Here is a 12,862-nt window from a genome sequence, read left to right on the forward strand (position 1 = left end):
TTTAAATATTTTTAGGTAAACAAAATTAATTTTTTTAATTTTTTGGAAAAAAAAATTTTCGAATTGTATTTAAAAAAGTTTTTTAAATTTAATTTTTTTAAAAAAAAAATATAAAAAATTTTTATTTTTTTTTTAAATATTTGGCGAAAAAAAAATTCGGGTTAAAAAATATTTTTTCGGATTTTGACCCATTGTAGGTCCAACTTACTATGGTCTTATATATGTCGTTGCAAAGGTCTTTGAAATATCTATCATTACATATCCATACTGTCTATATTAATGACTGAGTAATCCAAATATAGGTGAAAAATAGGTAAAAAATCGAGGTTGTTCTGGTTTTTTCTTATATCTCAGCCATTTGTGGACCGATTTTCTCGATTCTAAATAGCAACCGAGCCGGAAGAATTCGGAGATATTGATGTATGAATCGTGTATGTAAGTTATTTGGGGGCTTCGGAAAGTTGATTTCAACAGACAGACAGACGGACATGGCTTAATCGACTCCGCTATATATAAGGATCCAGAATATATACATATACTTTATAGGATCGGGAAATTATATTGTGGAAATTACAAACGGAATGACAAACATCTCAAGAAGGTGAAGGGTATAAAAATTGTTAAAGACATATAACAATTTTTTGTTTTTTTTTATAAAAACATGCCCTATTTTTCGAATATGTCCTTCGGAATGACTTATTTTTTAACAAAATTTCAAATTTGGGCCACATGTTCTAAAATCTTAAAGCAGGAATCAGAAAACCGAAAGCTGCTTTGGGAACCATGTTTATCCATAATTATCCCCAAAATATTTTCCCAGCCCCAAAAGAAATGTGTACCATATGGGCGAAATTGTAAAAAATACCATTTTTGGGATTTTCGCTCCAATTTTTAGGAATTGCGGGATTCCAGTTGACCTTATGAGAAGATTTTTTACACTTTCTTATTTAGAATGACAAATTTAAACAGGGGAAAAAAGGTAAAAAAATTGAATTTTTTAAAGTTTTTTGCGATTTTGATCATGAAAATTAAGTTTTTTTTTATTTTATATTGTTACGAAATTGTACTTGAATTCAAAACGGCTGATTTAAAGTTGCATAATGATTTCAAATAGCAGTGCCCAAACTTTAACATATCTGTGGGCATTATTAACATTGAATAAAAGCTTCAATTGACCATTGATCGTAAGTATGGCAACGCTGTTTGCTGCGACCGTATATTTGAATTCGAATATTCAGTTAAAGAACATTGTAGAAATAGAGCTTTCTAGATGGTAATGCAGTGTTATAAATAGTGACAGAGGTTGCAGTCGTGAGTGAGTTTCTCAGAGACGCTTTTCGAATAAACATCAACTGAGTGCCTTAAAGTGTGCTGTATTTTTCAAGTGAATTCGTGTCCATTATAAAGTGTATGTATTTCTGAGAATTTATAAACGTGTATAAAAAACATTGAGTGACTATTTAATTCTGTTGTTGTACATATTTAAATAAATAAAGAGTTGTTACAATTTTCAAACTACTAAACGGCTTTTATTTGCAATCAAAAGTATCCGGTTTATTTAAAGGAAATAAACGAGCGTTTTAAAAAGGTTAAAACGTAACAATATGTTCAAAATGTTTGTTCTTTATGACAAGGGCTACAACTTTTCTTCAGAGAGTAAATCAAAATTCCGAACTGTTTGCAAGATATGAGCCTGAGAAAATTATCACTTTTTTGCAAAAATTACACCGAGGCCCGAAATATGTATATGGGGGTCCATACAAAAAATGGGCATGACTTTGGGAAAAACTGGGAGACACGTACTGGTGTACGTATATGGTTATATTTCCATGACTTAAAAAATTACACACAATGTAAATGTTTGTAACTTCAACAGTAGTTAAAAAGCTATTATTTTATAAAAAAAATACAATTTAAATCAATCTACTAATAACTTTGAATTCCTCCATTTTTCCAATTTCAGGACTCATTGCTATGATGCTCGTGTTGACCATATTCTACGATATACCACAATTGAATTTGGGACAACTCTTTACCGAAAGTACCAATGGTGAAACGGAAAAACTACGCTTGTCCGGCAACAATACAACATGTTATTCGGGACCAACTGGTCTCTATATGCCGCAACGTAATGAAGATACACGACGTGCCATTGTGCGTATACGACCACATGGCGATGACTCACCCAGTCCAGATGAGGCACCCTCATCCTCATCGCAAAGTAGAGATTTACGAATGCCATAAATAAACAATTGTTAAATGCCAGTCATGTCATGATAAATAATAACTGCTCGTACTACTGCATACAAAAAAAAAATACATATAAAAAGCATAAATACATAAAAATAATGTTAACAGGAAATCAGTATGGAAAAAAAATTACTAGTCTTATCCACATACATACAAGCATACTAACACACCTACATAATCGTTTCACACACACCCATATAAGTAATAAAGACATTAATTCTACTACATATTAAATATAAAAAAAAACAATTCGAATAAAAAGAGAAGATTGAAACAAAGAAAATATATCAAAATATTGATAACTTAAACCATATCCCTAAAAATAACACAAGAAATATTTTATGTACAATACAAATACATAGATAAATAACTCTACACATTAGGTTGAACCGTATTTTACACTTTAGCAATTTTCGATGCTTCCTGGGTCTAAAAATCAAATCCCGAATTTTATATTTTCAAAATTTTTTTTTAAACGAAATTTCAAGAACTTAAAATAATTGGTGGAAGGCTGTTCAAAAACTCAACGCAACCAAAATTTCCTCGAAATCCGCCAATTTCAAATCGGTCCCCATGCTAAACTTTAATATGCACAACCGTTAAAATGTGGAAAAAACTTCAAATAAAATGTACAACCTCTAAACTTTATCCGATTTGATTAAATTTTTCAGCAATTTTTTTTTAGATGAAGGAGAATTTTAGACCTTGGGAGCATCATATGGGTGACCCTAATAAACATACATATAAACTATTTACACAAATATACACACTCAAACAAACATACGTAAAATATTTAACGAAATACCAAACTGAATCTCAACTTCAAGATAGAATTTGAACGATACATAGACAAATGTAATTTTAGGTGTTGAAATCGTATACTAACCTAAAATTATCCATTTACACCCTTTCAGCCCCCTCCAGACCTAAACAAATATTAGCTACTTTTTGGTTTATTGTTGTTCAATTTAGGCTTCTTTTGTTTAAATCTCCAACAGCAATCTAAATTCAAATGAAATATTGGTAAAAAGTGAATAAGAAAAGCCCTAAAGCTGATTTGTTACTTTATGTCTATAATTGTTGTGTTTGCAAGGCCATTAAAGCCATTTGCTAATATCTTACGAGGGTGTGGTAGAATGGTTTTGAGAAGAAAGGAAGAATAAAGTTGTAATATTAAACCGTCCTAAAAAAACATATAATCATCTTTTTGAATTTTAATAAATGGTAAATTAGTATTCAAAACTAAATAAATTCATCAGTAAGATTTATTTTGTAGCAAAATTTATTGAAAATGTAAAAGGCAGTATAAGTAAGAATGTGCCTACCACCTAAATTTCAGAATAAAAGCAGTAATTGACTATAGATCAAATGTTAAAAATAGGAAAAATCTAGGAAAGTGATGAAAATCGATAGATTTCAGTGAGTTGTAGATAAGCTATTATGGGATGCCTCTATGACCCACTGTGATATCCTAAAAATTATTTCATTATACGTGAAATAATTTTTAGGATAATACGTGAAAAATACAAATCTCCTATCTCCTCTGACACTTCTGGCAAATTTAATCCGATTCGTCAATGACGCATCAAAGATATCATAGTCTACCATTCGTCCTCTTCTTCGTGAGTAACCCATATGTTCCGACATATGTCCAATATTACAATGCCCAATACCTTCTTACGAATTTTCATAAATTCGAATTCATAAAGAACTTAGATGGAATTCATCAGAATTCGAGATGACATTTTCAAAAGTGAACAACTTTTGTACGAAAAAATTCCTCCTGTTCTTTAAATCGAGTGATTTCAAAAACGAGCGATTTTCGAAAACGAATAATTGAACAATTGATGTTCTCCAAATCGCACGATTTTTACATTGAATAGGTTTGCTTACACGAAAGTAAAACGAGTAAATCTTGTGGATTCGATTTACTTAACACCCAGAAATGTAAACTCGTTTTAGAAACGAAATCGTCCAGGTTACCAATTAATATATAATCGCGATTAACAGTCCTTTTTTAATCGTAATCATGATTAGAACAATTACGATTAAATGCAATCCCTAATTTCGAGCTTATTATGTTGAAGGTGAGAGAGCGTTGCAACGCAGCCAACGAAAGTTTCAATGGTCGATGATTCGAAATTTAATTCACGGATTCTTCTCGCGACTGTATCGATTGAAGACGAAGCATGTACCGGGCAGTTTAAGAGTTGAAAGCCTTGATTGATGTAAGGCTGTTTACGTAGATATAAAGGGTCGATGTTTCAAAATATAATTCGCGGAATCGTCTTTATTGATGGCATAGATATTCGCTTGGAAGACTTTGCTGATATCGGGTAGTCTGAGAGAAAGACCAAGTTCACCATCTACGATCTCGAGCCCATGTTTGTTTCCATCATTGAACCAGTCAGTGTAGACTGTGAATGAGTCGTTTTTCAGACTAAGGTTTTATAATGTTAAAGATCCCATCAAAGTTGGATGTAAGCTCTATTATAATCCATCCGACGAAGACGTTGCTGATATCGGGTAGTCTGAGACAAAGGCCAAGTTCACCATCTATGATCTCGAGCCCGTGTCTGTTTCCATCATTGAACCAGTCAGTGTAGACTGAGATCGCGTCGCTTCAGAGTCAGGGGTTTTCTAATGTTGAAGATCCCATAAAAGTTGGATATGGGTACTATAATAATCCATCCGATGACCCAGGATTGGCCGGCATACTTTTTGTAGTCCTTTGACTATTGGGCATATATTCACATTGCAGAAAGCAGCTTCTATAGCCAGTACTACGTTTTCTCAAGCGTCTCCTCGAAAATGCCGACTGTAACTCTGTTTCCAATGACCTTTCCATTAGTTATCGTAAGCAGTTATATTCATTAAAATTATCTTATATAAAGCAAATACCGCTTCAGTGTTAAATATTTTGCCGGGGAATGAGCGATGAAATAGGGAACAAATGTGCCGGTCTGATAATATTCAATATCTCTCCATCTCATAGTCGCCTATATTTTAGTCTGAAAAATAACACCGGGCCTCCTGAGAATGAAGGACCTTATCTAGAACTCCTCGAAGTATATACCACATACAACATTTCGAGTCTAACGTGAAATTATACAAATTTCATAATTGCCGAGAAAGATATTTAAAATCTCTTATAGATATGAAGTGAAACAATCATTATAATCCTCCAATTTAAAGCCAATTGTTTAGACAGCAGATCAACCAGTTCAGCACAACCAACCAATGGTTTGCCTACTCTTCGTGTCCCCCCCTGTGGGTTCCAGTCAATGGCAGTCAAATGGCACACTCCTGCGCAGTGTGTGACTAATCCAGTGCCATTTACGGTTGATGATATCAATATAGATGACTGATTTGTTTGTTTCAATATCTTGTTAGGCCAGACAAATTTTAATATTCTTCGATTAACAAACAATTGTAGGGAGTTTACGTCGTGTTCTGTCGCACTCCACGTCTCGCATGCATAGAGGAAGATTTATATACTGACCGAAGGGTACCGAATGCTAGGTTGGCTTTGCTGGATCCACCTGCTTTTGTTAAGATGCAAAATGACCCGACATCTTCTAGTTAAATGTTCTCTATGCGAAACTTGTTGGTGTTATTTTTAGACCAGCTTTTTTGGCATCTGATGTGGTCTGTTTCGATGCATTTAAGTTTAGATGCCATATCATTATAGATGTGTGAAAGGAGGCAGATATCATCTGCATTCTCGGGGCTCTCAAGTTGTTGGATAAGACCCCAGTTGATTAGCCTCAATTAGCTTGAGTAGCATTACGAACTATAATATCTAGCACGATGTTAAAAAAGCAAGGGAGACACCAGCTACAACATCAAAACTACTTATCAGAGCGTTATTGTGGACAACACGATATATAGTTTGAGTAAGGCTTATGATTTTGGATGGGACCCCTTTGCAAACAAGAGCGCTCTATATTGAGTTTTGATTCAGCGTATCAAATGCTTTTTCAACAGCAGGTAAAGCGAAGAGCGAAGTTCTGTGGTCTACACAGGATTTTTGGGGCCGGAAGCCAGCTAGTTCGGGCCTTAGATCCCTTAGTACAGTATAGTGTTGGACATTCTCCGGTTAATGATTTGCGATATGATCTTATTCACTGCACTATGGATGGTAATGCCCCAACAGTTCTTACAGTTTGTCAGGTCATCCTTTTTGGGGAATTTTTTCTCCATTACCCCTCTTGGGAGCATTTGGCTTCCACAAAGCATCTTATACGATTTGTTTGCAGTTGTTTTTCGCATATTTCCCATGTATGTAAGATTGCACTCCTTGTTATTGGAGTATCGTGCGTCTTCATGTACGATGTTGCCATAACCAGACTGTTGTTATTTTTGTATCAGTTTCGTTAAACGGTTGTTGTTCCTGCTAAGTAGGTGATTGGTCTGCTGTAGCGGGTCCAAGGAAACATGTAGGATGTTGCCATAAGATCCAGCCTATTTTTATTTTTGCCTTGTGTCAGTTTCGTTAATCGGTTGTTGTTCCAACTTGAGTAGAAGATTGGTCTGCTGTAGCTGGTCTAGGATAATGGTGCTGCCATCTGTCGTTGCCTAGAAACAACGATCGCTGTTTATTTGGTGTAGTGGTGGGGAACCTTGATAATTTAATTCTTTGATTCCTACCCTTTTTCCCAGGGGGTGGTGGCGAGATGTCTGACCTTTATCATGATGTTATCCTCTTTTTCAGAGGGAGCGGAGGTCAGGGGTCTTCTTGGATGGATTGTTTAGAGGGGAGTTAATTTTAAAAACTCGAAAACCATGATGAACATTTTTCGTCCTCTGCCTGGGATCGAACCTGGGTAGCTTGGTTTTGTAGGCAAGCACTTTAACCACTACACCATGCCGCCACCTATATTTACTATAAACAGGCCTGTCACACATTTTTTTCGGAATGGTTTCAATTCCGTAGTTTTGATTACGATCGATTTCGTTTTAGGTTCTTCAGATTCCGTGTAACTCTTTAATTCAAAAAATATTTAATAAATCTGTATTTCTGATTTTAATTTGACTACGTTTTTAATATTAAAACAAAATTTTGATTAAAATTTTTAGAAAAACAAATAAATACAAAGAAAACTTTGAAAACTGAAAGTGGTTTCATTCCGAAAGAAATTTTAGGTTTCGGAAATCATATAAAGATCTCTAAAATAGTTAGTGCCGACCATTTTCCATTAACAATCTATAATATTTGGCAAGTAGGCACATTCTATTTGAGGAAAATTCAAAATCATTTAAATAGATGACAACTAGTTTGAAACCACAGTCCTATACTTAAAATCTTCAACTCAAAACTATTCTATAGAACCTCGTAAAATGTTGCAACACAAACTGAAAGGGAAAAAACAATAGAAATGAGTAGAATATGATCCCAGTTGAATCCCTACAAGACACATATAAATAAATAAAATATGAGAAAAAATAAAATTATTACCATCAAGGGAATATGTTTGAGAAGTGAAAACAAAGAATAAATAAATAAGTGAATGAATAAATAAATAAAACGTACATACAATCCTATATTGTATTAGAATAAGTATTGTGCTAAATGTTTGCATGAACCAAATTTATGTTTAAGACCAAACAAACAAACAATTTACTTTTCTGGTTTTTTTTTGGCGGGAAATTATGATTAAAATAAAACAGCCGTTAGGGAATAATATATATATTTACAATATCAAACTAAAAAAAAAGGAAATTTAACGAATCATCTACACCAAAGATGTAACACAAGTTAGTCAGTCCTCTTTACTAACTATTCGCTACAAAACATTTATAATTAATTATTGGTTTTTTTAACGAATTGGCATGAAATTTATGGAATATGTAGGTTGTTTGCTCAACAACACACAGATTTAGTGCCGGGTATTAAAATAAATCGTTTGTGATTTAATTTTATTTTTTTGCTTTTTTTCAACAAACATCAAATCATCTTTACAAATTAATAAACAGAAAATAATAAAATGAAAATACTTATACAACGTTATTGAGACATATTTAAGGAAAATCTACAATAAACACATTTAAATGAATAAAAAAAACTTAGTAAATATTAAGAATATTAATTATATAAATTATTTAAAATAATAATAACAACAACAACAAATACAATAACATATTTTTACAATAACTCAAACAATAGATTATTTTCAAATAAAAATAAACATGATCGCAGCAAAATTTTCTATTTACTTGAACTTAATTTTAATTTTAATCTGCATATTCATAATCAATTTTTATACCCAATACCAAAAAGATGGGGGTATATTGATTTTATCATTCCGTTAGTAACTAATCGAAATATTCATCGTAGACCCACTAAAGTATATATCAAATTCTAATACGATCTAGCTATGTCCGTCCATCTGTCCGTTGAAGGCACGATAGGGCCTACAGGGAAAGACTTAGAGGGATGGAATTCTTTGTTTATCAGAAATGTTTGGTATTAAAAATGGACAAAATCGGTTAAGTGGAACCAAAGTTATGGACCGAAATGTGAGACAACCTTTAAAAATGGTAAAAATCAGTCCATGATTTCTCATAGCATCCATACAAAATTTATTCCCGATATATGGCTTCATGACTCATAAATCTGGTATCCATAGAAAATTTAGTATTGAAAATAGTAAAAAGATGTTATATTTTTTATCGATATTTATGGAATGTAGAATGAATCCAAGCAATTCTGGATATTGGTTACCCTAGGACGAATTCACCCTACATAAATTACAAAGAATAAACTCCGGATTACAAAATAAAACTTAGTAAAGTAAAAAAAAGTTTACTAACGGTCACAAAAGTGACAATTGACACTACGCTAGATTACATAGGACGAGTAAAGTAATATGCATTGACTTCTCTTTGCACTATGTAAGGTTGAGTTTTATGGCCCATAACCTTTTCTGGTATACACATAGGCATGTTGTGCGCTCTTGAGGAAAAGTTCCTTCCCGTTTTTTGGAATCCCATAAACCCAACTTCTTAGAGCTTTCCAATCTTAATACCTAAGATGTTCCTGGTTTGACATAGTATCTATAGACTAAAGGCAGGTCAATTTCACATGTAATGTTCCAATGTTTCGTCCTCTTCCTCACACGCTTTGCAAATCATGTTGTCAGATAGACCGATACGAGCCAGATCAACCTTCAACTCTGTGTATCTTAACACATTAACTAGTGTTGGTCTATTTAGGTTCAGAACCACTTTTTTTCTCCTTAGGTTTGGAGTTCACCAAAGCATATTGGTGGCCCTCCTCCCTTAGAGTACTGCCAGCCTCTGATGTGTTTCTATATCGCACATTTCTTTAGTTCATCTTTAAACCTTGGAAAGGCTTTGGTATTTTCCAGATTGGCGGTATCCATACGTTATGCCATGATGGCTTGGGACCCAGGGTCTCTTTGTTTTTATGCTCCATTTCGTGCCTATCTCAAAGGGTGCATATGTGTCATATGGCTAAAATATATAAATTGTGTGTGTTTCCATGAACTTTGGTGCATGATTCATTTTGCTATCCAGGAACGAAACCTATTTAAAATGTTCAAAATGGGTTCTTGATACAAATGTCGTATTGAAAGCGCACATAAATTCAAAGCTGATTAAATTCAGCACAAGTATTTTGTATGTACTCAAAACGTATACTATAAAATTTGGTGAAAATCGGATCACAATTGATCCTAGCCCTCATTGGTTAGGTTCGATGTGTTTGAGATTCATCCCCGAAAGTTCCTCCAAGCACGCAAGAATGAGGAAGACAAATGAACGCTCCTTCGTAGTAGATATTGACCGAATAAGTGAAACTCTTCCACATTATGACAGCTTTTACGGTAGTCGTAAACCGTAAACCCAGCTACCGCAGTCATCATCATCGTACTCCGTCTGAGCTTTTCAACTATAAAGTTATCCTGGATATTATAATGCCCAGTGACCCATATAAGTGCTATCCTAGAATTTTTCGCTTCAAATCTCATTGAAACACATTCAGTATTCTACGCTTAACCTAGATGCCGAGTAATCACCCGCTATTCCTTGTTATCTGATATTCGATAATACCTAAGGCAGTCAGCTGTGCGTCTTATAGCCTGAAACGGGATTTTATTTCATAATCTTTAATGTAGAATCCGTCAACAACCCTCGTAACACTATCGGTGAGTTAGAGTCAGCCTAGCCACATATTCCTGTTTGGAATACATATGGAGAATTGCATATCGAAAAGTGATTTCGGTATGCAATAATCAACATTCCTATGTAGAGGCACATATCAATTCAAGATCTTGGAATATTTTCAGTCCTTACCAGACACTTTAGCAACCAACGTGTAGCCTCACAGCTAATTGAGAGCAAGATGTATTACCATCAGGTCAACCGACAACCAGTTTAACATGATAAATAGCACTTTCGATGGCGTAGATCTTACAACTACTGTTATCAGAATGGCTATATGCCTTAGTAAATGTTCAACGGACATGCCACCATACCATCACTCAATTAAAAATCCAATTGATATCATTCGGGCCAATGTCCCAATTTGTACCAATTTCCCTTTTGTAGAAACCTAATTGATCCCATTCTGTATATTAAGGTTCCAGGATAATCTTCTGTGCAGTATAATGACAAGCACTTTTACATAGGCCTTATTGATTCTATTCTGGATATTAATGTTCCGGGATAATGTATAATACCAAGATACTTAGCACTGTCCGTAATCTTCAGTCTGAAACCATTCAGTTTTGGAGTTTTAACGTTATCAATCTTGTACATCCTTGTGAAAAGTACCAGTTTCATCAATAAAGATCCAATTGATACCCTTCGGCCCAATGCCCAAATTTCCCTTTTGTAAGAATATTTCCTATTCTGGATATTAAGTTTCCAGAATAATATATTGTGCCGTTTTAGTCGATTCAGTCTGATATCATTCAGTTTCGGGGGGTTAAAGTTATAAATCTTGAACCTACTTGCGAATAGTTCCAGTTATGTCTTTAGGGCTTTCACACACAGTCCTCACGAAACACTTCACTCACTCAGAAAATTCCTGCTTTCCATCTCAACCAGAAGGGTATTCATAGTCAATATCCACAGAAGAGGGAATAGTACTCCTTCCTGCAGAGTGCCACGGTTCTCCAGTTTCTAAACACTAACCAATTGCAGCGTAGTACATATAACCCCTTCCATTACAGACAGGATGGCCAAAGTGGGCCTGACATACAACACAATACTCTCGAAAACCATTGGTATAATTTAAAAACAAGTAAGAGAGTATAGTCGGTCAAGCTCGACCATATAATACTCTAGTATATGAACAATTTATGGACCGATCACAAACAAATTTAGTATCACGACAAGTAAGAGAGCTATATTCGGCTGTGCCGAATCTTATATACCCTTCACCAAATTATATTTTAAAATAAATTTTTTTAAATATTTTTAGGTAAACAAAATTTAATTTTTTTTTAATTGGTTTTCAAAACTCTTTTTTTTTTAAATTGTTTTTTATTTTATTTTTAAAAAAAGTATTTTTCCAAATTTTTTTAAAAAAATTTGGGTTAAAAAATATTTTTCCCGATTTTGACCCATTGTAGGTCCAACCTACAATAGCCTTATCTACATCGTTGCAATGGACGTTGAAATATCTATCATTACATATCCATATTGTCTATATTAATGACTTAGTAATCCAGATATAGATCAAAAATAGGTCAAAAATCGAGGTTGTCCCAGTTTTTTGCTCATATCTCCGTTATTTATGGACCGATTTTGCTGATTTTAAATAGCAAACTTCTCGAAAGCATGTCTGACAGAATTATTGAAGATTTGGATCCCGAAGATATCTGGGGTAGTCAGAAAATTTATTTCAACAGACGGACAGACAGACGGACATGGCTTAATCGACTCCGCTATCTATAAGGATCCAGAATATATATATTTTATAGGGTCGGAAATGAAAAATGTAGAAATTACAAACGGTATGACAAACTTATATATACCCTTCTCACGAAGGTGAAGGGTATAATAACGAGTTAGATTTTATCTCGATATTAATATTTGTAAAATATTTGTGCTTGTTGAAGTGATTTCCCCTATATGGGAACTATGACTAATTATGGACCGATCTTCATTAAATTAGCTGACAAAATTTATGTATAGATGGAACTTATTTGTGTTCAATTTTAATTAGATACCAACAATTGTAAGACATTTATGACATTTATGCTCGTTAAAGGGACGTATATGGGAGTTATGACTAATTATGTTCCCATCGTCATAAAATTCCGTGACATGACTTTTGTATAGGTGAAACTTATTTGGCGTGAAATTTGTTGGTGTTGGAATTTGCGAGATACCTATATAAATTAAACATTAAATGGACCGATAAAGCCGCATTTTGGGAGAACATTTATATGGGGGCTAGGTGAGATAATGGAGCGATTTTAACCAATTTCAATAGGATTCGCACATGTACCAAATTTCGACGAAATATCTTAAAAATTTATACCTGTACTTTGCGTACAAGGTTTACATGGACAACCAGCTCGGAAAGTCTATCGGTATATTTTAAGGTGGGTGTTAGACTAATATTTTTGGGCGTTACAAA

General features: G+C 33.9%; 1 protein-coding gene across 2 annotated transcripts in view; it reads left to right on the top strand.

Moving 5' to 3' along the window:
• Positions 1-2,533, top strand: part of LOC135956788 (potassium channel subfamily K member 1-like) — a 61,103-nt gene extending 58,570 nt beyond the window's left edge. For both annotated transcript variants that reach the window (XM_065507363.1, XM_065507362.1), the window contains one exon: positions 1,964-2,533. In XM_065507363.1, coding sequence (XP_065363435.1) covers positions 1,964-2,244 — 281 coding nt within the window. In that variant the 3' untranslated portion in view covers positions 2,245-2,533. The remainder of the gene's footprint in view (positions 1-1,963) is intronic.
• Positions 2,534-12,862: the final 10,329 nt, after the last annotated feature.

The sequence above is a fragment of the Calliphora vicina genome, chromosome 4, assembly GCF_958450345.1.
Source record: "Calliphora vicina chromosome 4, idCalVici1.1, whole genome shotgun sequence".
NCBI lineage: Eukaryota > Metazoa > Arthropoda > Insecta > Diptera > Calliphoridae > Calliphora > Calliphora vicina.